This window comes from Oncorhynchus gorbuscha, linkage group LG02, assembly GCF_021184085.1.
Source record: "Oncorhynchus gorbuscha isolate QuinsamMale2020 ecotype Even-year linkage group LG02, OgorEven_v1.0, whole genome shotgun sequence".
Classification (NCBI taxonomy): domain Eukaryota; kingdom Metazoa; phylum Chordata; class Actinopteri; order Salmoniformes; family Salmonidae; genus Oncorhynchus; species Oncorhynchus gorbuscha.
The window spans coordinates 43,282,945-43,310,495 of NC_060174.1; the positions used below are offsets into that span (position 1 = coordinate 43,282,945).

The window sequence follows — 27,551 nt, forward strand, 5'->3', positions numbered from 1 at the left end:
TATTATTCTGACATTTCACATTCTTAAAATAAAGTGGTGATCCCAACTGACCTAAAACAGGGATTTTTTACTCAGCTTAAATGTCAGGAATTGTGAAAAACTGAGTTAAATGTATTTGGCTATGGTATATGTAAACTTCCGACTTCAACTGTATATCAGTGTCTGTACGCTTCCTCTGGGTGTAGCCAATTGTACCTGACAAGAGAAACCATAAAAATACAATTAGAATGGACATACCTATTCAAGTCTTTAAAACTTTCCAAAGTATTTGATTAATCAATTCTCTGAGAAATCTTTCAAAACTCATTCAGTTCAGAGCAAAGACAAAGCAAAAATAAGAACACATTTTCACCAAGAAACACCAAATGTTCTCAATGTCAGTGTTTGAGCCACTTAACCAAGCAGTGTCTCAGAGAATATCTGGCTGAGTTGTTTTAATCTTGCATCTCCATGGGCTGGGGTTGAGCCAGGGCCAACAGGGCCAGCTCTGTGCTACAGACAGGGGAGAGGAGCTGGGCAGGGCAAGTTATGGCATAATGACTGCCCTCCCTGGAGGCCTTGACATTTGTCAGATGCTATTACTTCACAATCAGGCTACAAGAAACAGAGCCCTGTGATAATAGGCCCCCGCCCATAGAGCCACATTTGCACATGTATAGGCATGGCCACACAAAACAGACACGGCAGAGGATATTGGGCCAAATATAGTGCCACTAGCAGTGTTTTTGTGTAAAGATGGGGGAAGGGAGGAGGGGGTGGATGGAGACAGGGAGGGGGATGGGGTTGACTAGGTCTTTGCGAATGTTAGTGGTGTCTTTTGGAGAACTTTTGGTTACCAGGGAGCTCCTGGGTGTGCACTCTGGTCTCTCCCTAGCAGCTGAGCACACTGACCCCCCGAGCACAGCGACCAGCAGACACAATGAATTGCTAATGACACTCTGGGTGACTGGCAGGGAAAGGGCCTCCACACACACAGGGCACAAAGGAGGGCCTACGCAAGCACCCCATGTTTGATGTCCATGCGCGTACACACACTGACACACACACAAACACACCATCACACACACACACAAAATGCAGTCTGACAAGAAATGTGTGTGTGTGTTCACAGCGGTACACAGTGCTCCTGTGGAGGATGTTTGATGAGTACTGTTGCCTGATCTTCAAAGGTGCAGCTTAAAACAGACACCCTTTAAAGACAGTAGCACAGGACTGGAGAGGTGTATCACCCATGGCCTGCTTGCCCATAGCACACAGGTATGTAATTCCTGAGGGACTGGTTGTGATGGAGGTAGAGGATCAGGCCAGCACAGACTCCTAGTAGTACAAAATCAATTCAAGTTTTATTGGTCACATACACTCGCATTAACATCTGCTAACCGTGTGTATCGAAATGCTTGTAAACAAGAGCATTAGGACTGATAAGAATCATATCCATCAGCAGAGAATATTGAGTACGGAAAAAACTACGCAGCAAGACAAAAGAGGCCCAACGTTTCAGACAGTAGAGAGCCATGGCAGAGAGTCATGGCAGAGAGCCATGGTAGACATGGTAGTGAGCCATGGTAGAGAGCCATGGTAGACATGGTAGTGAGCCATGGTAGAGAGCCATGGTAGACGTGGTAGTGAGCCATGGTAGAGAGCCATGGTAGAGCCATGGTAGACATGGTTGTGAGCCATGGCTTACTCACATATTAATCATGTGCTCATAGAGGGCGATCTGACAGTCGTTCTCCTCGTTCACATCCAGGTATTCCACCAGGCTCCTCAAAGGTTCTGACAGCAATGAAATAAAAGATCATCATCACGTAAACATTTAAAAAATCCACAACTACCACCACTATTGTTAACATTTTACCCCCTTTAAAAAAGTACACTTGGCTGGGATCATAGCTCATATCAGAGCTAAATTCATTGGCGGTAGATGACGCTAGTTTCTTTGTGTTGAATAACGTTAGCTGTATGAGCTGATGATCTGGAGCCCACCTGGGTCAACTCCTTGATGTGCTTGTTCTTGACGATTGGCTGCTCTACCTTCACAATGATGTACGGTCTGCCAGGAGAAATAGCACCATTTAAAAAATGGTGGGTGCTAGCGAGAGATGGAGGAGTGAACTAGTATAAAAAAATGTGTTCAAACCATTTTGGTGCAGAACCCGTGCTGAGTCATAAGGAGATGTAGACACAGCAGTCGGTCAGGAAGGTGGAGATGGACACAAACTCGTTGATGAAGCCGGCCCTGTGCATCGGTCTGAAGGTGTACACCAGCCTTTGGGGGTCCCAGATCACACCCAGGATGTTACCTGTGGACAGGATGGACACACCCAGAGACGCCGACTATAAGGCGGGGTTCCTTACTCTCAATTCTTACTGTCGTGACTACAGTAGGGGTTGTTTGATCAACGTGCACAGAAATAATGCATAGAACATAAAGTCCAACTGGCTACTGTATCTATCACACAGTTTGCAGAGCCACAGACTCCAGCAGGGGTTCTGTGCATATTGAACTTGAGGAAATGGAGGAGCCACAGTGAAATGGCTCTGTGTGTGTGTGGGAGGATTTGCACGCTCTCTGTGGCGCTTTGACACCTGCTGTTACTAATTAATTAAGCCTGGTGGCAGACAGTCAACATAATTTGACAGTTATCAGTGGCTTGAAACATATAGACTAATTAATGAACCCAGTCCAGACTTTTTCATGGCACATTAGTAGCACTAAATTAATAGCTTATCAGACACACTGTATGAAGCACAACATATTGTTTCTGTAAACTGGACATTCCATGTTCTTTACCTTCATGTTTGTGGCACTGTATTGAAAAGCAGAGGACGGCTTTTAAGAAGAGAAGCAGTTTGTAAGTAATCAAACACAAGGGAAGAGCCACCAGCAACAATCCTGGCTTGAGAGCCTACTGCTGGTTGTGTGTATCAAGTGCTTATGCGTATGCCTCTGGATGTCTGGGCGTGCATGTGTGCCTGTGTGCCTGTGTGTGGTCACCACTCCCAGGTTGAAGGCCAGCTTGACGATGGGGCCGTCCTCCATGTCTGTGGTGATGTGGGTCATCAGGGCCAGGTTCTTCACCAGACCACAGGTCTAGGACACGACAGGACAAAACCACTGATCAGAAGCTGATATACACAGGCCAAGGCAACACCATCTAGAACTGGAATTAGGGTTAGGGTTGTCCAGGACAAAAAACAAATAGCACTTGTTTGAGCAGCAGTTCAATATTCACACATACAGTGCCTTGCAAAAGTATTCATCCCCCGATGGACATACAGAAAATAGTCCAAATTGGTGAAGTGAAATGAGAAAAATAACTCATTTAAAAAATATATAAAATATAAAAAACAGAAAAGTGGTGCATGCATATGTATTCACCCCTTTGCTATGAATCCCCTAAATAAGATCTGGTGCCACCAATTACTTTCAGAAGTCACATCATTTGTTATATAAAGTCCACCTGTGTGCAATCAAAGTGTCGCATGATCTGTCACATGATCTCAGTATATACAGTTGAAGTCGGAAGTTTACATACACTTAGGTTGGAGTCATTAGAACTCATTTTTCAACCACTCCACAATTTTCTTGTTAACAAACTATAGTTTTGGCAAGTCGGTTAGGACGTCTACTTTGTGCATGACACAAGTAATGTTTCCAACAATTGTTTACAGACAGATTATTTCACTTATAATTCACTGTATCACAATTCCAGTGGGTCAGAAGTTTACATACACTAAGTTGAGTGTGCCTTTAAACAACTTGGAAAATTCCAGAAAATGATGTCATGGCTTTAGAAGCCTCTGATAGGATAATTGACATCATTTGAGTCAATTGGAGGTGTACCTGTGGATGTATTTCAAAGCCTACCTTCAAACTCAGTGCCTCTTTGCTTGACATCATGGGAAAATCAAAAGAAATCAGCCTCAAAAATTGTAGACCTCCCCAAGTCTGGTTCATCCTTGGGAGCAATTTCCAAATTCCTGAAGGTACCTTCATCTGTACAAACAATAGTACGAGTATAAACAAGTATAAACACCATGGGACCATGCAGCCATCATACCACTCAAGAAGGAGACGCATTCTGTCTCCTAGAGATGAACGTATTTTGGTGTGAAAAGTGCAAATCAATCCCAGATGCTGGAGAAAACAGGTGCAAAAGTATCTATTATCCACAGTAAAACGAGTCCTATATCGACATAACCTGAAAGGCCGCTCAGCAAGGAAGAAGCCACTGCTCCAAAACCGCCATAAAAAAAGCCAGACTACGGTTTGCAACTGCGCATGGGGACAAAGATTGTACTTTTTGGAGAAATGTCCTCTGGTCTTATGAAACAAAAATAGAACTGTTTGGCCATTATGGCCATCGTTATGTTTGGAGGAAAAAGGGGGATGCTTGCAAGCCGAAGAACACCATCCCAACCGTGAAGCACGGGGGTGGCAGCACCGTGTTGTGGGGGAGCTTTGCTGCAGGAGGGACTGGTGCACTTCACAAAATAGATGGCATCATGAGGATGGAAAATGATGTGGTTATATTGAAGCAACATCTCAAGACATCAGTCAGGAAGTTAAAGTTTGGTCGCAAATGGGTCTTCCAAATGGACAATGACCCCAAGCATACTTCCAAAGTTGCTTAAGTCAAGGTATGGGAGTGGCCATCGCCCTGACCTCAATCCTATAGAGAATTTGTTGGCAGAACTGAAAAACCATGTGCGAGCAAGGAGGCCTACAAACCTGACTCAGTTACACCAGCTCTGTCAGGAGGAATGGGCCAAAATTCACCCGACTTATTGTGGGAAGTCACCCGAAACATTTGACCGAAGTTCAACAATTTAAAGGCTATGTTACCAAATACACTCAATTAGTAAACTTCTGACCCACTGGGAATGTGATGAAAGAAATAATAGCTGAAATAAATAATTATCTCCTATTATTCTGACTTTTCACATTCTTAAAATACAGTGGTGACACACACATACCTTTTTCCCCCGCACTATTGGTTAGAGCCTGTAAGTTAGCATTTCACTGTAAGGTCTACACCTGTTGTAGACCTTTGATTCTAACTGACCTAATACATTTTTACTAGGATTAAATGTCAGTAATTGTGAAAAACTGAGTTTAAATGTATTTGGCTAAGGTGTATGTAAACTTCCGACTTCAACTGTATACACCTGTTCTGAAAGGCCCCAGAGTCTGCAACACCACTAAACAAGGGGCACCACCAAGCAAGCGGCACCATGAAGACCAAGTAGCTATCCAAACATGTCAGGGACAAAGTTGTGGAGAAGTACAGATCAGGGTTGGGTTATAAAAAAATACCAGAAACTTTGAACATCCAACTGAGCACCATTAAATTCATTATTAAAAAATGGAAAGAATTTGGCACCACAACAAACCTACCAAGAGAGGGCTGACCACCAAAACTCACAGACGAGGCAAGGAGGGCATTAATCAGAGAGGCAACAAAGAGACCAAAGATAAACCTTGAAGGAGCTGCAACACATCCACAGCAGAGACTGGAGTATCTGTCCATAGGACCACTTTAAGCTGTCCACTCCACCGAGCTGGGCTTTATGGAAGAGTGGCCATAAAAAAAAGCCATAAAAGAAAAAAATATGCAAACATGTTTGGTGTTCGCCAAAAGGTATGTGGGAGACTCCCCAAATATATGGAAGAAGGTACTCTGGTCAGATTAGACTAAAATTGAGCTAACATCTCTCATCCCCCCGAGAACACCATCCCTACAGTGAAGCATGGTGGTGGCAGCATCATGCTGTGGGGATGTTTTTCATTAGCAGGGACTGGAAAACTGGTCAGAATTGAAGGAATGATGGATGGCGCTAAATACAGGGAAATTCTCAAGGGAAACCTGTTTCAGTCTTTCAGTGATTTGAGACTGGGATGGAGGTTCACCTTCCAGCAGGACAATGGCCCTAAGCATAGTGCTAAAACAACACTCAAGTGGTTTAAGGGGAAACATTTAAATGTCTTGGAATGGCCTAGTCAAAGCTCAGACTTTAATCCAATTGAGAATCTGTGGTATGACTTAAAGATTGCTGTACACCAGCAAACCCATCCAACTTGAAGGAGCTGGAGCAGTTTGGAGTTTGAAAGAGCTGGAGCAGTTTTGCCTTGAAGAATGGGCAAAAATCCCAGTGGCTAGATGTGCCAAGCTTATAGAGACATACCCCAAGAGACTTGTTGCTGTAATTGCTGCAAAAGGTGGCTCTACAAAGTGTTGACTTTGTGTGTGTGTGTGGGGGGGGGGGATAGTTATGCATGCTCAAGTTCAGATTTATGTCTTATTTCTTGTTTGAAAAAATAATAAAAAATATTTGGCATCTTCAAAGTGGTATGCATGTTGTGTAAATCAATTCATACAAACTCCCCCAAAATCTATTTTAATCCTAGGTTGTAAATCAACAAAATAGGGGGTGAATATTTTCGCAAGCCACTGTATTAGTTTTAAACAGTAGGAGTGATTTTATAAGTGTGTGTGAGCATGGATGTAATGGGGTTTTGGGGCCATGTGTGTGTGTGTGTGTGTTTGCTCATTTAAGTGTACGTGCTTGCCAATATATACAGTATATATGTGCCTGTCTATCTGCACAGAATGCCCCACTGGGAGGGCTGCAGGGAGTGGGGTCCCCTGACCTTCCTGATCTTCTCTAAACTGGGAGGAGGTCCTGGTCATCATGCCCAGAGTCGAGATGAAGGAGAGACTGGACAACACCTGTGTCACACCCTGATGGTCCATCTTAAACCTCTTCAGGGACCAGTTCCCATGGGGGCACAGAGAGAGGGACAGGTCAAATCCCCTTTTGCCATATGTCCTCTGTCTGGTATAAGGGACCAAATCTTGATACAGGGGCAGTACTCACGGCGGAGATGGCGTTGACCATGCCGTTGGTGATCTGGTCCTTCCGCATGCATTTGACTATGTCAAACTGGGCTGCTTGGGGATGATCTGGTCTGATATCTTCTTCAGCTCTGAAATGAACAGAGGGGGAGAGAGAGTGTTAAAGCTTGCACCAAATGTAGATCAAGCGTTTGTCTGCCGATCATTCAGCAGGATGTTTCAGGGACCACCCACTGTTGATGTCTGACTGGCAACATTTTTCATGTGATTCTACATGTAAAATCGGTGCATGCTTAGTTCGCAAATTACACTCAAAGTTACTATATACTCTCGGCCAGCAAACGCTATTGTTGTGTCTGAGCTCTTAGTACAGTCAGAACCTATGGGCCCAAATGTATTAAGTGTCTCCGAGAAAGAGTGCTGATCTAGGATCAGGTCCTCCCTGTCCATAACAATCCGATTAATTATGATCTAAAAGGCAAAACTGACACATTGGAAACATCAAAACTCAATACTGGAAGTTACAGACCGAGTATCTGATGCAACGAACTAGATGTGAAACAACAATACTCCAAGAGATAGTCATATCAAACCCTCTGTTCTCCCAGTTCTCTTGGCTTCTTCTGCCAGTTGTTCTGTTCCTCTCCGTTATCAGCTCAGAGAAAATGACCAAAGAGACAGATTTAATAACCAGGTGTGCCAACCCTGAGATAAGCCTGACCTGGCCTCTCTCCCAGGTCTCTCTTCTCTCCTTTCCTCTACCCAGTAAGGCTTTCACTGGGGAACCTCTCTCTTCTCTTTCGCTCAACCTCCCACCAACCCTCCCGACACATTTGCATACATCAAAACAAACAAGCAGCACCGGCAAAATTAATAATAAAGAAATTAAGCTTCCGTTGCACAGCCGGGCCAATTAGTTGAATGTCAGGGAATCATAATTGGAGAGAGAGGAGATTGCTGGGCGTTCTAAGTGCATAAGCCCCCTATTGAAAGGAGGCCCTGTACACCCCTCCACCCCCACCTCGCCCCCACTCCTCAGCCAGAGCAGGTCGGGATGGGGGGAAATTAAAGGCCTTAAGACAGCCATAATTACATTATCAGACCTGGGGCCTGCAGGATTAGCTCAATCGCTCCAGTCAAGGCGGCCATTCTTTTGTCATAGCGTGGAAAAAAATCCCTCCGCTTCCCCGGCCCTGGGATTTTGGTGCGGCTGCTGCGTATCTCTCCCCCTGACAAAGCCAGTCAAGGCGGGAATACAGAGCGAGGCGGGGAAGGAGGGATGAGGGTGGGGGAGGATGAGGAAAACAAAACAGCAATAACAAAGCGGGAGGAAAATAATGAAGGTATTAATAAAGGAGGGAGAGAATAAAGACGCAGGTGAGGGCATGGGGAGGCTGGTGTAGAGTCTGTATCCACTAGCACAGGCCTGGGATCAGGGCATAGGGAGGCTGGTGTAGAGTCTGTATCCACTAGCGCAGGCCTGGGATCAGGTCATGGGGAGGCTGGTGTAGAGTCTGTATCCACTAGCGCAGGCCTGGGATCAGGGCATGGGGAGGCTGGTGTAGAGTCTGTATCCACTAGCGCAGGCCTGGGATCAGGGCATGGGGAGGCTGGTGTAGAGTCTGCATCCACTAGCGCAGTCCTGGGATCAGGGCATGGGGAGGCTGGTGTAGAGTCTGTATCCACTAGCGCAGGCCTGGGATCAGGGCATGGGGAGGCTGGTGTAGAGTCTGTATCCACTAGCGCAGGCCTGGGATCAGGGCATGGGGAGGCTGGTGTAGAGTCTGTATCCCCTAGCGCAGGCCTGGGATCAGGGCATGGGGAGGCAGGTATAGAGTCTGTCTCAACTACCAGCGGCCTGGGATCAGTTCTTAGATAAGTACAAAGTACGTAGAGATTTAGCACTGCGTATAGAGACCATCATTTTGACTGGGGAGGAGGAGCAGATTAAAAGTCATGATCTAAAGTCAATTTGGGGTTTCACCGCTAAAGATTAAGGTTGGGATTAGAGGATCGTAAAATAACCAAGATCTGTGAATACAGTCAACTTCTACCTGGGAGCTTTAAAACCCATTCATCCCATGGGCACCAGCAGTGAGCCTGTACAGCACTGTCACACAACCAGCCCCTTTAAAACATTAGCATTAAACGCTGACAGTCATCTTAATTGAATTACAGAGTGAGTGAGTCGTGCTGCGCAGATAGACCCAGAGCATGCAGGCTCTGCTTATCTACACTGTGGAGCAGCACACTATAGGCCACTGTGCTGGAGGAAGGCTGTACAGGAAAATTTAAGTATGCTCCCTCTAATTCTTTCTCTCACCCTCTCCCTCCCCTCCCGGAGGACCTGAGCCCTGGGACCATGCCTCAGGACTACCTGACCTGATGACTCCTTGCTGTCACCAGTCCACCTGGTCGTGCTGCTGCTCCAGCTTCAACTGTTCTGCCTGTTGCTATGGAACCCTGACCTGTTCACCAAACGTGCCACCTGTCCCAGACCTGCTGTTTAGAACTCTCTTTCCACCGCACCTGCTGTCTCTAACCCTGACATTTACTCATGACATTTACATTTACTCCTGAGGTGCTGACCTGTTGCACCCTCTACAACCAGTGTGATTTTTATTATTTGACCCTGCTGGTCATCTATGAACGTTTGAACATCTTGGCCATGTACTGTTATAATCTCCACCATGCACCGTTAGAAGAGGACTGGCCACCCCTTAGAGCGTTGTTCTCTCTAGGTTTCTTCCTAGGTTCCTGCCTTTCTAGGGAGTTTTTCCTAGGCACCGTGCTCTACATCTGCATTACTTGCTGTTTGGGGTTTTTGGGTGGGTTTCTGTTTTGGACTTTGTGACATCGGCTGACGTAAAAAGGGTTTTATAAATACTTTTGATGAATTGATTGATTGAAATGTGTAAAAGGAAGTTTGCACTGCCCAATGTACTCTGGTACACTACATGACCAAAAGTATGTGGACACTACTAGTCGAACATCTCATTCCAAAATCACGCGCATTAATATGGAGCTGGTCCCACCTTTGCTACTCCACTCTTCTGGGAAGGCTTTCCACTAGATGTTGGAATATTGCTGTGGGGACTTGCTTCCATTTAGCCGCAAGGGTATGAGGGAGGTCGGGCATGTATTTATATGCTGTAGCATTAAGATTTCCCTTCACTGGAACTAATTGGTCCTACCTGAACCATGAAAAACAGCCCAAACCATTATTCCTTCTCCACCAAACTTTACAGTTGGCACTATGCTTTTGGGCAGGTAGCATTCTCCTGGCATCTGCCAAACCCAGATTGTCAAGTTTGATTCATCACTACAGAGAACGCTTTTCCACTGCTCCAGAGTCCAATGGCGGCAAGTTTTACACCCCTCCAACCGACGCTTGGCATTGCACATGGTGATCTTAGGCTTGTGTGTGGCAGCTTGGCCATGGAAACCCATTTCATGAAGCTCCTGACCAACAGTTATTGTGCTGACGTTGCTTCCAGAGGCAGGTTGGAACTTGGTAATGAGTGTTGCAACTGACAGAAGATTGTTACGCACTGAGCGCTTCAGCACTCGCAGGTCCCATTCTGTGAGCTTGTGTGGCCTACCACTTTGCGGCTGACCGTTGTTGCTCCTAGTTGTTTCCACTTCACAATAACAGCACTTAAAGTTGACAGGGCAGAAATTTGACAAATTGACTTGTTGGAAAGGTGGCATCCTATGATGGGTGCCACGTTGAATGTCACTGAACTCTTCAGTAAGGCCATTATACTGCTAATGTTTGTCTATGGAGATTGCATGGTGGTGTGCTCGATTGTATGCATCTGTCAGCAACAGGTGTGGCTGAAATAGCCAAATCCACTCATTTGAAGGGGTGTATATATAGTGTAAGTCTGTGCATCCCAATGTGTTAAAGTGCATCTCTATAGGCCAATGTGCAGTCTGCATAGACAATGTGCTGGAGTCTACTAACTGAGGGGGTAAACTAAACATACACAGAGGAGTTTCGCAAGAGTAATATTTTACTATTAGGATAGATAAGTTATATTAGGATAGAGAGGTTATGTAGAGAAAAACAGACCCTGATTGCATAGATGGAGCTACCTGTCCAGCCAACTCCAGACACTTCAAATCAAATGTATTTATACAGTGGGGCAAAAAAGTATTTAGTCAGCCACCAATTGTGCAAGTTCTCCCACTTAAAAAGATGAGAGAGGCCTGTAATTTTCATTATAGGTACACTTCAACTATGACTGTCATGTTTTGTCATAGATTGTCATGTCTTGTCCCTGTGCTTTCTCTTCTATTCGTTTCCCCCTGCTGGTCTTATTAGGTTCTTTCCCTCTCTCTCTCTCTATCGTTCCGTTCCCTTCTCGGTTTCGCGAATTTCTATCGGCGTTTCATTCGTAATTTCGGTCAAGTGGCAGCTCCTCTCACAGCCCTTACTTCTGTGAAGACGTGCTTTAAGTGGTCCGGTTCCGCCCAGGGAGCTTCTGATCTCCTCAAGAAGCGTTTTACATCCGCTCCTATCCTTGTTACTCCTGACGCGTCAGAGGTGGGCGTGGGAGCCATTCTGTCCCAGCGCTCCCATTCTGACGATAAGGTCCATCCTTGCGCGTATTTTTCTCATCGCCTGTCGCCGTCAGAACGTAACTATGATGTGGGAAACCGCGAACTGCTCGCCATCCGCTTAGACCTAGGCAAATGGCGACAGTGGTTGGAGGGGGCGACCGTTCCTTTTGTCGTTTGGACTGACCATAAGAACCTTGAGTACATCCGTTCTGCCAAACGACTCAATGCGCGTCAGGCTCGTTGGGCGTTGTTTTTCGCTCGTTTCGAGTTCGTGATTTCTTATCGCCCGGGCACTAAGAACACCAAGCCTGATGCTTTATCCCGTCTCTTCAGTTCTTCTGTAGCCTCTACCGACCCCGAGCGGATTCTCCCTGAAGGGCGTGTTGTCGGGTTGACTGTCTGGGGAATTGAGAGACAGGTAAAGCAAGCACTCACTCACACTCCGTCACCGCGCGCTGTCCTAGTAACCTTCTTTTCGTTCCTGTTTCTACTCGTCTGGCCGTTCTTCAGTGGGCTCACTCTGCCAAGTTAGCTGGCCACCCCGGCGTTCGGGGGAAAGCTTGCTTCTATTCACCAGCAGTTTTGGTGGCCTACTCAGGAGCGTGACACGCGCCGTTTCGTGGCCGCTTGTTCGGACTGCGCGCAGACTAAGTCAGGTAACTCTCCTCCTGCCGGTCGTCTCAGACCGCTTCCCATTCCTTCTCGACCATGGTCTCACATCGCCTTAGACTTTATCACCGGTCTGCCTTCGTCAGCGGGGAAGACTGTTATTCTAACGGTTGTCGATAGGTTCTCTAAGGCGGCTCATTTTATTCCCCTCGCTAAGCTTCCTTCCGCTAAGGAGACGGCACAAATCATCATTGAGAATGTGTTCAAAATTCATGGCCTTCCGTTAGACGCCGTTTCGGACAGAGGTCCGCAATTCACGTCTCAGTTTTGGAGGGAGTTTTGTCGTTGGATTGGTGCTTCCGTCAGTCTCTCTTCCGGTTTTCATCCCCAGTCTAACGGTCAAGCAGAACGGGCCAATCAGACGATTGGTCGCATCTTACGCAGTCTTTCTTTTCGAAACCCTGCGTCTTGGGCAGAACAGCTCCCCTGGGCAGAATACGCTCACAACTCGCTTCCTTCGTCTGCAACCGGGCTATCTCCTTTTCAGAGTAGCCTTGGGTACCAGCCCCCTCTGTTCTCGTCCCAGCTCGCCGAGTCCAGCGTTCCCTCCGCTCAGGCTTTTGTCCAACGTTGTGAGCGCACCTGGAGGAGGGTCAGGTCTGCAATTTGCCGTTATAGGGCGCAGACTGTGAGAGCCGCCAATAAACGTAGGATTAAGAGTCCTAGGTATTGTCGCGGTCAGAGAGTATGGCTTTCCACTCGTAACCTTCCCCTTACGACAGCTTCTCGCAAGTTGACTCCGCGGTTCATTGGTCCGTTCCGTATTTCTCAGGTCGTTAATCCTGTCGCAGTGCGACTTCTTCTTCAGCGACATCTTCGTCGCGTCCACCCAGTCTTCCATGTCTCCTGTGTCAAGCCTTTTCTTCGCGCCCCCGTTCGTCTCCCCCCCCCGTCCTTGTCGAGGGCGCACCTATCTATAGGGTACGGAAGATCATGGACATGCGTTCTCGGGGACGTGGTCACCAGTACTTAGTGGATTGGGAGGGGTACGGTCCTGAGGAGAGGAGTTGGGTTCCATCTCGGGACGTGCTGGACCGTTCGTTGATCGATGATTTCCTCCGTTGCCGCCAGGGTTCCTCCTCGAGTGCGCCAGGAGGCGCTCGGTGAGTGGGGGGGTACTGTCATGTTTTGTCATAGATTGTCATGTCTTGTCCCTGTGCTTTCTCTTCTATTCGTTTCCCCCTGCTGGTCTTATTAGGTTCTTTCCCTCTCTCTCTCTCTATCGTTCCGTTCCTGCTCCCAGCTGTTCCTCATTCTCCTAACTACCTCGTTTACTCTTTCACACCTGTCCCCTATTTTGCCCTCTGATTAAGTCCCTATTTATCTCTCTGTTTCCGCTTCTGTCCTTGTCGGATCCTTGTTTGCTGTGCTGTGTTCTTGTTCCGTCCTGTCGTGTTTTTGCCTTCATCAGATGCTGCGAGTGAGCAGGTGTCTCTGTCAGCTACGGCCTGCGCCTACCCGAAGCGACCTGCAGTCTGGCCGCTTCTCCTGTTATTCCCCTCTACAGACTAGAGGATTTCTGTTATTCCCCGTTTGGACATTTCCTGTTAAAGATTCAGGATTTGTCGTTTTCTGTTTGGACTTGAATAAACTCTGTTTCTGTTAAGTCGCTTTTGGGTCCTCACTCACCTGCATAACAATGACAGACAAAATGAGAAAAAAACATCCAGAAAAATCACATTGTAGGATTTTTAATGAATTAATTTAGCAAATTATGGTTTTATGTAAGTCTTCACAAGGTTTTCACACACTGTTGCTGGTATTTTGGCCCATTCCTCCATGCAGATCTCATCTAGAGCAGTGATGTTTTGGGGCTGTTGCTGGGCAACACGGACTTTCAACTCCCTCCAAAGATTTTCTATGGGGTTGAGATCTGGAGACTGGCAAGGCGGTGTGTTTGGGATCATTGTCATGCTGAAAGACCCAGCCATGTTTCATCTTCAATGCCCTTGCTGATGGAAGGAGGTTTTCACTCAAAATCTCACGATACATGGCCCCATTCATTCTTTCCTTTACACGGATCAGTCGTCCTGGACCCTTTGCAGAAAAGCAGCCCCAAAGCATGATGTTTCCACCCCCATGCTTCACAGTAGGTATGGTGTTCTTTGGATGCAACTCAGCATTCTTTGTCCTCCAAACACGACGAGTTGAGTTTTTACCAGAAAGTTATATTTTGGTTTCATCTGACCATATGACATTCTCCCAATCTTCTTCTGGATGATCCAAATGCTCTCTAGCAAACTTCAGACGGGCCTGGACATGTACTTAAGCGATGGGACACGTCTGGCACTGCAGGATTTGAGTCCCTGGCGGCGTAGTGTGTTAATGATGGTAGGCTTTGTTACTTTGGTCCCAGCTCTCTGCAGGTCATTCACTAGGTCCCCCCATGTGGTTCTGGGATTTTTGTTTGGAGTGTGACTGTTTGAGGTTGTGGACAGGTGTCTTTTATACTGATAAACAGGAGCCATTAATACAGGTAACGAGTGGAGGACAGAGGAGCCTCTTAAAGAAGAAGTTACAGGTCTGTGAGAGCCAGAAATCTTGCTTGTTTGTAGGTGACCAAATACTTATTTTCCACCATAAATTTGCAAATAAATTCATTAAAAATCCTACAATGTGATTTTCTGTATTTTTTTCTCATTTTGTCTGTCATAGTTGAAGTGTACCTATGATGAAAATTACAGGCCTCTCATCTTTTTAAGTGGGAGAGCTTGCACAATTGGTGGCTGACTAAATACTTTTTTTGCCCCACGGTATATATAGCCCTTCTTACATCAGCTGATATCTCAAAGTGCTGTACAGAAACCCAGCCTAAAACCCCAAACAGCAATCAATGCAGGTGTAGAAGCACGGTGGCTAGGAAAAACTCCCTAGAAAGGCCAAAGCCTAGGAAGAAACCTAGAGAGCAACCAGGCTATGAGGGGTGGCCAGTACTCTTCTGGCTGTGCCAGGTGGAGATTATAGCAGAACATGGCCAAGATGTTCAAATGTTCATAAATGGTCAAATAATAATAATCACAGTGGTTATCGAGGGTGCAGCAAGTCAGCACCTCAGGAGTAAATGTCAGTTAGCTTTTCATAGCCAATCATTAAGAGTATCTCTACCACTCCTGCTGTCTCTAGAGAGTTGAAAACAGCAGGTCTGGGACAGGTAGCACGTCCGGTGAACAGGTCAGGGTTCCATATCCGCAGGCAGAACAGTTGAAACTGGAGCAGCAACATGGCCAGGTGGACTGGGGACAGCAAGGAGTCATCAGGCCAGGTTGTCCTGAGGCATGGTCCTAGGGCTCAGGTCCTCGAAGAGAGAGAAAGAAAGAGAGAAAGAGAAAATTAGAGAGAGCATACTTAAATTCACACAGGACACCGGATAAGACAGGAGAAGTACTCCAGATATAACAAACTGACCCTAGCCCCCCGACACAAACTACTGCAGCATAAATACTGGAGGCTGAGACAGGAGGGGTCAGGAGACACTGTGGCCCCTTCTAGGTTAGACTACTGCAATGCTTTACTTTCCGGCTACCCGTATAAAGCACTAAATAATCTTCAGTTAGTGCTAAATACGGCTGCTAGAATCCTGACTAGAACCAAAATATGTGATCATACTACTGCTAGCCTCCCTACACTAGCTTCCTGTTAAGGCAAGGGCTGATTTCAAGGTTTTACTGCTAACCTACAAAGCATTACATGGGCTTGCTCTTACCCATCTCTCTGATTTGGTCCTGCCGTACATACCTACATGTACGCTACGGTCACAAGACGCAGGCCCTAGAATTTCTAAGCAAACAGCTGTAGGCAGGGCTTTCTCCTATAGAGCTCCATTTTTATGGAATGGTCTGCCTACCCATGTTTGAGGCGCAGACTCTGTCTCAACCTTTAAGTCTTTACTGAAGACTCATCTCTTCAGTGGGTCATATGATTGAGTGTAGTCTGGCCCAGGAGTGTGAAGGTAAACGGAAAGGCTCTGGAGCAACGAACCGCCCTTGTTGTCTCTGCCTGGCGAGTTCCCCTCTCTCCACTGGGATTCTCAGCCTCTAACTGTTATGCAGGTGAATGAGGACCCAAAAGCGACTTGGCGAAAACAGAGTCTTTAATCCAGTTTAAGGAAATAGCAATACTCCTAGACAAATCGGAGCGGTAAATAAAGCATAAAAACAATTTCACTCGTAATCACGAGAACTGACTGGAGACTCGATAATAAACTGCAGGTTGCCTCGGGAAGGCACTTGACCGTAGCAGACTCAGACACCTGCTCACCACGCAGCATCTGAGGGAAACACGACAGGGCGATACAAAGACACAGCACAGTGAACAATATACAAGGATCCGACAGGGCAGAAACGGAAAACAAGGGGAGAAATAGGGACTCTAATCAGGGGAAAAGATAGGGAACAGGTGTGGGAAGACTAAATGATTGATTAGGGGAATAGGAACAGCTGGGAGCAGGAACGGAACGATAGAGAGAAGAGAGAGAGGGAGGGAGAGAGAAAAAGGGGAACGAACCTAAAAAGACCAGCAGGGGGAAAACGAACAGAAGGAAAAGCAAAATGACAAGACAATATAAGACAAAACATGACACTAACCCTATTACAGGGGCTGAGTCACTGGCTTACTGGTGCTCTTTCATGCCGTCCCTAGGAGGGGTGCGTCACTTGAGTTGGTTGAGTCACTGACGTGATCTTCCTGTCTGGGTTGGCAACTGACACTTGTTGCCATTAGTAGTCTCTGTCGTCCACCTTGTTCTCTCCTTGGGCCAGGATCACCCTGCACACCATCACCGCCAGCTAAATATACTTGGCCCGGAATTTAAACTCCTTCACCTGGAAGTGGAATAAAAGAAAGGTTTGGGGGGGGGGGGGGGTCAATTCCATTTCAAATTCAATTCAGCAAGTAAACTGAAATGACAATTTCTCAGATAAGCAATGGGGAAAATTGGAATTTGTACTTCAGTTTACTTCCTGAATTGGCATGGAATTGACCCCAACCCTGGTAGTAGTAGGGAGTCACTCGATCAAACCTCAGTGGACCAATGAGGAACGTTTTTGACTGCAATATACAAAATAATGAGGGTTGATCCTGCTAGCTACATGATATGGAATCGGTTCTGTTAACACACTTATAGCCATATTAATAAAGAATAGGTAAGGGTACAGGTGACACAACTAAATCATCTGATGGTGTGGTAAGCATAGTGCTTTAACCAACACCCATCTCATTGATACTGCTGATAGTCCATAGTAAATCCCATGCCACACTGTGCAGCGCATGTGTGTATAAAGCTGTTGTTGGTGTGGTCAATCTGATAGCACTTACAGGTACATGAGGGAGGATGAGGGAAGCTCTCTAGCGTCCTCCATCTTGGTCTTCTTGGGCCCTCCTCACACGCGCTGTCGCCGCACTTTATTCCCAATGTATTTCAGAGCCTAGGTAACACACACATGCAGAGGGATATGAGTACAAACTCTGAAACTGCCCAGCAATAGAAAACAGGCAAGCTGTATCTCAGATCACAAAGTGACAAACTTTAAAAGAACGAACCGGAGGCATAATTCTAAAGTAATGAAAATGTGAGATGCACGTTTACTATCACGAAAAGAAAAGAACGACACAAGTTAACATTCTGAGGGATCAAAGTTGCAGCAGGTCAAGTGACTCACAAAAGCCACGACCAGGGATGTGTCAGCCCTTATGCCCCCCCCCCGACACCCACACTGCACAAACACACCACCGTCACACACTGAGTCAGCAATAGTCTGTGTCGAGCTCTAGAGAGATGGCCAGTGAGACTGAGCATGTCCTCCCAGACCACCCACACTGCAGGCTATAAGCATTGGCTACTGAGGACGACCAGTGAAGAGTCAACCATGCCAGCCTATTCAACTATGTCCTGTCCTGTGTTTTACACTACAATAATGGCAAATGTAAAAACAGTAAATGTGAAGTCCATTTGTAAGATTTATGAAATGCATGTACAATTGAACATGGGCATTTCTAAAGCTTATTTGCTTAAACAAACAACATATTTTCCATTTAAAAAGACATACTTACAGTATATAGTAGGGGGGGGGGCAAACTACGGCCGATTAAAAGCGGCCTGCAGTGGATTTAGCATAAACAATTTAATCAAAACAAATTGTAGTTAACTAAATGAGCCGCTTGGTTCATAGACCCATGGTTACGTGAGTAGCCTTCGATATACACTGAGTATACCAAACATTAGGAACACATTTCTAATATTGAGTTGCACCCCCCTTTTTTGCCCTCGGAACAGTCTCATCGGGGCATGGACTCTATAAGGTGTCAAATGCGTTCCACAGGGATGCTGGCCCATGTGGACTCCAATGCTTCCCATCGTTGTTTCAAGTTGGCTGAATGTATGGTGGTGGACCATTCTTGATACACACGGGAAACTGTTGAGTGTGAAAAACCCAGCAGCGTTGCAGTTCTTGACATAAACCGGTGCACCTGGCACCTACTACCATACCCTGTTCAAAGGCAGTTAAATATTTTCTCTTTCCCATTCACCTTCTGAATGGCACGCATATACTATCCATGTCTCAATTGTCTCTAAGCTTAATAATCCTTCTTTAACCTGTCTCCTCCCCTTCACCTACATTGATTGAAGTGGATTTAACAAGTGACATCAATAAGGGATCATAGCTTCCAACTGGATTCACCTGATCAGTCTGTCATGGAAAGAGCAGGTGTTCCTAATGTTTTGTATAGTCAATGTTCTTCATACTTCAGAAAGTATTAACACCCCTTGACTTTTTCCACATTTTGTTGTTACAGCCTGAATTTAAAATGATTGCATTGAGAGATGTTTTGTCACACACAATATCCCGTAATGTCAAAGTGGAATTACGTTTTTTTTTACAAAATAATAAAAGATGAAAAGCTAGAGTCAATAAGCATTCAACCCTTTTATTATGGCAAGCCCAAATCATTTCTGGAGTAAAAATGTGCTTAACAAGTCACATAATAAGTTGTATGGACTCACTCTGTGTGCAATAATAGTGTTTTACATGATTTTACAATGACTCTCAACTCTGTACCCCATGACACATACACTGCTCGACCTTATAGATAATTGTATTTCAAACACAGATTCAACCACAAAAACCAGGGAAGTTTTCCAATGCCTCGCAATGAAGGGCACCTATTGGTAGATGGTAACAACAACAAAAAGACATTGAATATCAAGGAATTAATTACCCTTTGGATGGTGTCTCAATACGCCCAGACACTACAGAGATGCAGGCGTCCTTCCTAACTCAGTTGCCGTAGAGGAAGGAAACCACTCAGGGATTTCACCATGAGGCCAATGGTGACTTTAAACAGTTACAGAGTTTAATGGCTGTGACAGGAGAAAACAGAGGATGGATCAACAAGCATATTGTTACTCCACAAGACTAACCTAATTGACAGAGTAAAAAGAAGTAAGCTTGAACAGAATAAAAACTATTCCAAAACATGCATTCTGTTTGCAACAAGGCGCTAAAGTAATACTGCAAAAAGTGTGGCAAAGCAATTAACTTTTGGTCCTGAATACAAAGTGTTATGTTTGGGACAAATCCAATACAACACATTACTTATGTATTATGTCGTTAAGTTTTTGTCATTCTTTAGTTTTTTTGTCATATGTCTGTTGTGTAGTAAATATTTCAGCTTTTATTTTCATTGTGTTTATTTGTTTTCTCCTGTGAAGCACATTTCGTTGCATTCCATGTCTGAAATGTGCTGTATAGATAAAGCTGGATTTGGTTTGATTACGGAGTACCACTCTTCATATTTTCAAGCATTGTGGTGGCTGCATCACGTTATGGATATTCTTGTAATCATTAAGGACTGGGGAGTTTTTCAGGATAAAGAAACAAACTGAATGGAAGCAAAATACCTGGTTCAGTTTGCTTTCCACCAGAAACTGGAAGATTAATTTACCTTTCAGCAGCACAATAACCTTAAACACAAGTCCAAATCTAGATTGGAGTTGCTTACTTTGGGGCGGCAGGTAGCGTAGTGGTTAGAGCGTTAGGTCAGTAACCGAAAGGTTCGCCGGATTGAATCCCTGAGCTTACAAGGTTAAAAATCTTTTGTCCTGCCCCGGAAAAGGCAGTTTGCCCACTGTTCCCCGGTAGGCCGTCATTGTCAATAAGAATTTGTTCTTAACTGACTTGCCTAGTTAAATAAAGTTTAAATAAAATAATTACCAATAACAAAGTGGTGGCTGGGTTACAGTTTTGAATTATATCTGCTTGAATATCTATGGCAAGACCTGAAAATAGTTGTCTAGCAATGATCAACTACCAATTTGACAGAGCTGGAATCATTTTTTAAAGAATAATGGGCAAATGTTGCACAATCCATAGACTTACCCTGAAAGCTCACAGCTGTAATCGCTGCCAAAGATGATTCTAACATGTATTGACTCAGGGGGTTGAATACTTATCAAGATATATTAGTGTTTTATTTTTCCTAAACTAAACAAAAAATATAAACGCAACATGCAACAATTCCTAAGATTTTAATGAGTTATAGTTCATATGAGGAAATAAGTCAATTTAACTAAATTCATTAGGCCCTAATCTATGGATTTCATATTATTTTCCTCGTGCAGCACGACACATTTCCGTCGCATAGAGTTGATCAGGCTGTTGATTGTGGCCTGTGGAATGTTGTCCCACTCCTCTTGAATTTCTGTGCGAAGTTGCTGGATGCTGTTGTGCACGTCGATCCAGAGCATTCCACACGGGCTCAATGGGTGACATGGCTGATGAGTATGCAGGCCATTGAAGAACTGGGACATTTTCAGCTTCCAGGAATTGTGTACAGACCCTTGCGGCATGATCATGCTGAAAGATGATGGATGGCGGATGGAGGCGGATGAATGGCATGACAATGGGCCTCAGGATCTTGTCATAGTATCTTTGTGCATTCAAATTTCCATCGATAAAATGCATATGTGTTCGCTGTTCGTAGCTTACGCTGCAGTTGGTCTGCGGTTTGCAGTTATGAGGCCAGTTGAACATACTGCCAAATTCTCTAAAACAACGATGAGGCAGCTTATGGTAGAGAAATTAACATTCAATTCTCTGGCAACAGCTTTGGTGGACATTCCTGCACTTAGCATGCCAATTGCACACTCCCTCAAAACTTGAGACATCTGTGGCAGTGTTGTGTGACAAAACTGCACAATGGCCTTTAACTGTCCCCAGCACAAGGTGAACCTGTGCAATGTCCATGTTGTTTAATCAGTTTCTTGATATGTCAGACCTGTCAGGTGGATGGATTATCTTTGGCCTCACAAATTAATCCCTTCAAAAAGTATTTTGTGTAGCTGTGCAAGAAAATTACAATTAAATACATTTGAAACCCACAACAAATCCTTTCTGCCAAATCTGTTGTTTTAATTTCCCAAATCTCAAAAAATCTGTTTTTACTTTTTTTTACTTTTTTTCTTCAATTGAACCTTTATTTAACTAGGCAAGTCAATTAAGAACAAATTCCTATTTACAATGATGGTCTACCCTGGCCAAACCCTAACCTGGACGGCGCTGGGCCAATTGTGCGACTCTCTATGGGTCTGTAGTGACACCTCTAGCACTGAGATGCAGTGCCATAGACGGCTGCGCCACCCAGGAGCCCACCCCTGTTCTAATATCTATTTAAGGCTTTATGTCTACTGAGGCATAGTTTGACGTATCAAACATCAAAGGTATAATGAGAACAACACTGAAAAGGCATCAACAACAAGCATTCAAATCTGATCCAACGGCCGTTGCTAGGATGCTAATATGGCCCTCGTCAATGCATTGCTGGTTCCTCCTACTGAATAAGACTCTTTATTCAGACAAATTGTGGCATTGCATTCATCAACACATATCAAAAAAGGACATGTTGGCCTATTGAGAAATGACTTGAGGAGGATTATTCTTTAATTACTAGGCAAGACAAAGGCTGTGTCCCACACGCAAGACTCATCTCCTCCTGCTAGAATACATTCTATTCTTCAGTCAAAGTCCTAGTCCTCAGGAAGACATTATTAGAGGGTGCGGTATGACCGAGATTACGCGTGGGTGGGAGGGATGGAGGGAAGGTATAAGGGCAAAATAGAGGAGAAACGTGGAGGAGGTGGTTTAAAGGCAAGGATTGAGGTGGATGACGGAGGTATCAGGGAAGTTTGGAGGGGTGAGGACATATGGTGGAGATGTATAAGTGAATGGATGATGATGAAGTGGAGGAGAAAGAGGTATAAAGGATGTGATGTGACAAAGAGGATGGGAGAGGTGGATGGCGGAAGAAAAGAGAGGTTGGCAGGAGATGGAGAAGTGAGGAAGTGGGTGGAGGAAGGGGCAGTGTGGGTGTACACGGAGTGAAAGGTAGAAAAAAAGATAAAGGGAGAGGTACAGACAAGAGAAGTCAGGGAGAGGTGAGGCAGGTTCTCAGACATTTGCGATGCTGTGGGAACAGGGCTGGCTGGCCCATAATGCATCTGGGGCCGTGCTGCTTGGCAGCATTGCAGAGTGCGGTGAGGGCCAGGAGGAATTCACCCAGGATGCATGAAGGCAGAGCAAACAAACCAGGCAGGCCAACACTCCACACTGGTGATTACTCTAAATGTTACAAGGCCACATTGGACACAGTTATTTTCCGGGTGACTCTCAAAAAACTTGGCTTGACCACAATCCCAAGAGCTCCTTTAAATGGAACCATTGCAACCATTGCAGTAATATTGCACAGAAGTATTTTGTTGAAACAGCTTCCAAAATGGAGTATTACGTCAAATCAAATCAAATCAAATTTATTTATATAGCCCTTCGTACATCAGCTGATATCTCAAAGTGCTGTACAGAAACCCAGCCTAAAACCCCAAACAGCAAACAATGCAGGTGTAAAAGCATTTAATTAACTGTAAAACCACTCATGTCATCTATAGATTGGAATGTCCACAGTGCAAGGTGTTCTACATTGGACGGACAAAGAGACGCCTTCAAGAGCGCATAGCGGAACACAAGTACGCCATACGGGTAGGCAATGAAGACTACCCCATGGCAAGGCACTACAAGTCCCTACACCATGGAAACCCTACCTCCCTACAAGCTATGGGTATTGATCATATTCCGGCCTCTATTAGAAAAAGGGACCGTCTTAAACAGTTAAACCAAAGGGAACGTTTTTGCATTTACAAACTACAGGCCACTAAATACCCTGGTTTAAATGAAGATATGGATTTACAAACTACGGACCACTAAATACCCTGGTTTAAATGAAGATATGGATTTACAAACTACAGGCCACTAAATACCCTGGTTTAAATTAAGATATGGATTTACAAACTACAGGCCACTAAATACCCTGGTTTAAATGAAGATATGGATTTACAAACTACAGGCCAGTAAATACCCTGGTTTAAATGAAGATATGGATTTACAAACTACAGGCCACTAAATACCCTGGTTTAAATGAAGATATGGATTTACAAACTACAGGCCACTAAATACCCTGGTTTAAATGAAGATATGGATTTACAAACTACAGGCCAAAATACCCTGGTTTAAATGAAGATATGGATTTACAAACTACAGGCCACTAAATACCCTGGTTTCAATGAAGATATGGATTTACAAACTACAGGCCACTAAATACCCTGGTTTAAATGAAGATATGGATTTACAAACTACGGACCACTAAATACCCTGGTTTAAATGAAGATATGGATTTACAAACTACAGACCACTAAATACCCTGGTTTAAATGAAGATATGGATTTACAAACTACGGACCACTAAATACCCTGGTTTAAATGAAGATATGGATTTACAAACTACAGGCCACTAAATACCCTGGTTTAAATGAAGATATGGATTTACAAACTACGGACCACTAAATACCCTGGTTTAAACGAAGATATGGATTTCTCACCCTTCCTGTAAGGTTGTGATGGGTCCATTTGCTGTCATCCAGTGGATATTTTGCTTAATTTGCCCTCAGCTACGGTTAGACTGTTGTTGTTCATGTTTTGCTGTGTTCTAGTGTACTATGGAATATATTGCTTTCTTATTCTTGACACTTCTCCCAGTCATATTTAAGGTTAGAACTACCTTTTGGTGTTCTGATACTTCTAGTTGAGTTGTATTTTTATGATAAATTAGCTACAGTATTTCACCTTTTAATGTGTATTGCTTACTAGGTGTGTCCAATCAATTTTGTAACCACTCCTTCTTCCAATTAGGGCTAATTGAAAAGCTGTTAAAAAGAGGACCTTGTATTCCTTTTTTTGTACTCCCTGACGAAGCCCATGCTGCCGTCGGTTTAAAAAAAAAAAAGTTGTTTCTATTGAACATGCCATACTAATAAAGGCATTTTAATTAATTATATGAAGAGTGCCTTGGTCCTTCTTTCTTTTTGATGACCAATTTACCCCTTTTACCAAAGAGCACCTTCTATCTACCAAAATGTACTATTGTGTACCTTAGTAGCGCTTCCCTTCCTCCTCTTTCTACTAGCCACATTGGACATGTTTGGAGAGGGCTGGCCAAGAGGAAATCAACGATGCTACTGCTGCCAACAGGTTAATAGAGCAATTTTAATCTAGGTGTCACGGATATGAACCTTATTGAGTGATATAAAGATGCCCAAATGTTTAACAAGAGGATGACTGAAAGCTAAGACAACTCACTGAAAGTGGGGATTAAAAAAAATGTGTTCTGCTGTTGCTTGAATGAATCCAATCAAATATTCAGCTCAAAAATTAGTAGCAAGTGTTATATAATGGTAATAGATGCAGCATGTTCACATACTGAAATTAGCTAAAACATTAGATTTGCTCATTTTTATATTATATAATCAAATGAGGTCTTAATGAGTGGCACAAGTGGGTTCCACTACCAACGCATTGAACAACAAGGCTGAACAGGGTAGAGGTGGAAGAGCTTGGCATTATCTGTATTCTGTTGGCATATTTTAGTCAGACAGCGCCCTCATGTGGACTCAGGTGTAACCACATTGCACAGCAGTTTGAGTTGAGTGTGGTGGCAAGTGAACTGACGTTTTGATAAACAGACATGCCAATACAGTCTTACAATAATAAAGCACTAAAGTAAGCAATAAATCAGAAAACATTCATATAATGAATCATGAAAGAAAGTAGGTATGGAAATATCAATAGGAGCAAAGCATCTACACCAAACTGCAGCTAGAGTCTAACTAGGGAGACTCACAATCTGGTCGAGTCATTCTAGATATGAGTGAGGCTCCCACTGCTCCCTTCCTGTCCTGCCCCACGATGATGTGGTTCTTTGACAGCTGCTCCTGGACCAGAATGACCTTCTCCTGACCTTTGATAATGAAGTGGACCCCTGTGGATGTAGAGAGAAGGACGCAAGTACACACACACACACACACACACACACACACACACACACACACACACACACACACACACACACACACACACACACACACACACACACACACACACACACACACGCGCATTCTGATGCTAGGCATTACTGCAGTCGTTCTAGGGTACTAGGGATGGGCCACCGTGTGTGCATGTTTTTTGTTCTAGCCTACCTGCAGGCAGCACATACTGCAGGCAGACCTCCAGGAGCAGAGTGGCGACCATGTAAGGTGTTCAGCTAGGTTGTCTACCAGGGTCCAGAGGGCACTCATTGGGTTTGGAGTACTCCATGACCATCTTCCCTGTGAGGACACAGTTAGAGCTGTGCAGCATCGTGGGCATCCTGGGTCGGATACAGTTCAACGCACCGCTAGTAGGACAATCTCAGAAAGAGTAGACGCTATTTTCCAGTTATGCCGAAAGCAGCGGACAAACATCTGGACTGGAGGTATGTTGACCTCAACTTCTTGCTCTGGGAAGTGTGGGGGCTGATGGAGCATTCAAAGGGGGATAGTCCAGTAGCTGAGCAGGGGAGAGTGTTCTTGGCATATTCCACCCAGACCAGTTGCTGACTCCAGGTGTTGGGGTTACTAGCAACAAGACACCGGAGTGCCGTCTCCATATCTTGATTGGCTTGCACCGACTGGCAGTTAAATTGGGGATGAAACCCAGATGACAGGCTGGCTGATGACCCGATAAGAGTGCAGAAAGTCTTCCAGAATTGGGACGAGAACTGGAGGACCCCGATCCGAGACAATGTCAACCGGGAGTCCATGGATTCGGAAGACGTGCTGCCCCATAAGCTGGGCCGTCTCCTTGGCTGAAGGTAACTTCGGAAGAGGGGTGAAATGGGTGGCCTGGTGAACCGATCTACCACCGTCAGGATGGTGGTGTTGCCATCTGACGGAGGAAGCCCAGTGACAGAATCCAGGGAAATATGGGACCAGGGGCGATGAGGGACAGGGAGTGGCTGTAGGAGGCCAGACGGAGCTTGCCGCGGAGTCTTGCTTTGTGCGCACACCATGTATGCTGCGACGAAGGCCGAGATGTCAGGAACCATGGTGGGCCATCAGAAGCATTGACGAAGGAAAGCCAGAGAGTTCGACGAGTGCCAGGACGAGAGGTAAGCCTGGAAGAGTGAGCCCATTCCAGGACCTGAGGCTGGACCGAATCAGGAACGAACAGCTGGTTAGTTGCCCCTCTTCCCCCCCATGGTCCAACTGGGAATGCTGTGCCTTGCAGACCAGAGCCTCAATTTCCCAAACAACAGAAGCCACCAAACAAGAGGCAGGGAGGATGGTCTCAGATTCAGAGGGAGTGGCAGTGGAACTGTACAGACGGGATAGAGCGTCCGGCTTCACTTTTTTTGACCCTGGGCCGTAGGAGATGGTGAAATTGGCAGTGCGGAGGTATTGTAAATTCTTATGATCCGTTCATACCAGAAATGGATGTTCCGCCCCTTTCAGCCTGTGTCTCCGCTCCTCCAGAGCCATCTTAACTGCTAGGAATTCCCGGTTCCCAACATCATAATTCCTCTCCGCAGAGTTGAGACGATGGGACATGAAAGCACAGGGATGAAGCTTTTGGTCCTGGACGGATCACTGGGAAAGAACGGACCCTATTCCCACGTCGGAAGCATCAACCTCCACCACAAACTGACGAGTTGGGTCCGGATGGATTAGGATGGGAGCAGTAGTAAATCTCTGTTTTGGATCCCCAAAAGCCTTGTCTGCTGCTGGGGACCATGTGAACAGTACCTGAGAGGTGAGTCCAGAGAGGGGAGCCGCCAGGTTGCTGATCCCTGAATGAAACAGCAGTAGAAGTTTGCAAAACCCAGAAACCATTGGAGCTGCACCTTGGACGTGGGCTGGGGCCAATCCACCACCACACCTTCTCCGAATCCATCTGTACATTCCCTTCAGCAATAATGTATCCCAGAAAGGAGATAGTTGAGTGGTGGAACTCGCACTTCGCAGCCTCTCCAAGAGGCGCTGAATGACCTGTCGAACATGGACAACGTGTTCCTGGGCAGAACGAGAGAAAATGAAGAATGT

General features: G+C 45.2%; 1 protein-coding gene across 1 annotated transcript; it reads right to left on the bottom strand.

Moving 5' to 3' along the window:
• Positions 1-39: 39 nt before the first annotated feature.
• On the bottom strand, positions 40-6,874 carry LOC124002628 (DNA-directed RNA polymerase III subunit RPC2-like). Its single transcript, XM_046310195.1, has 4 exons — positions 6,656-6,874; positions 2,999-3,094; positions 2,141-2,303; positions 40-1,776 (listed from the first exon to the last, which is right to left on the bottom strand). The coding sequence occupies exons 1-3, from the start codon at positions 6,756-6,758 to the stop codon at positions 2,167-2,169; spliced, it is 336 nt and encodes a 111-aa protein (XP_046166151.1). The 5' UTR covers positions 6,759-6,874; the 3' UTR covers positions 40-1,776; positions 2,141-2,166.
• Between the last annotated feature and the right edge of the window lie 20,677 nt (positions 6,875-27,551).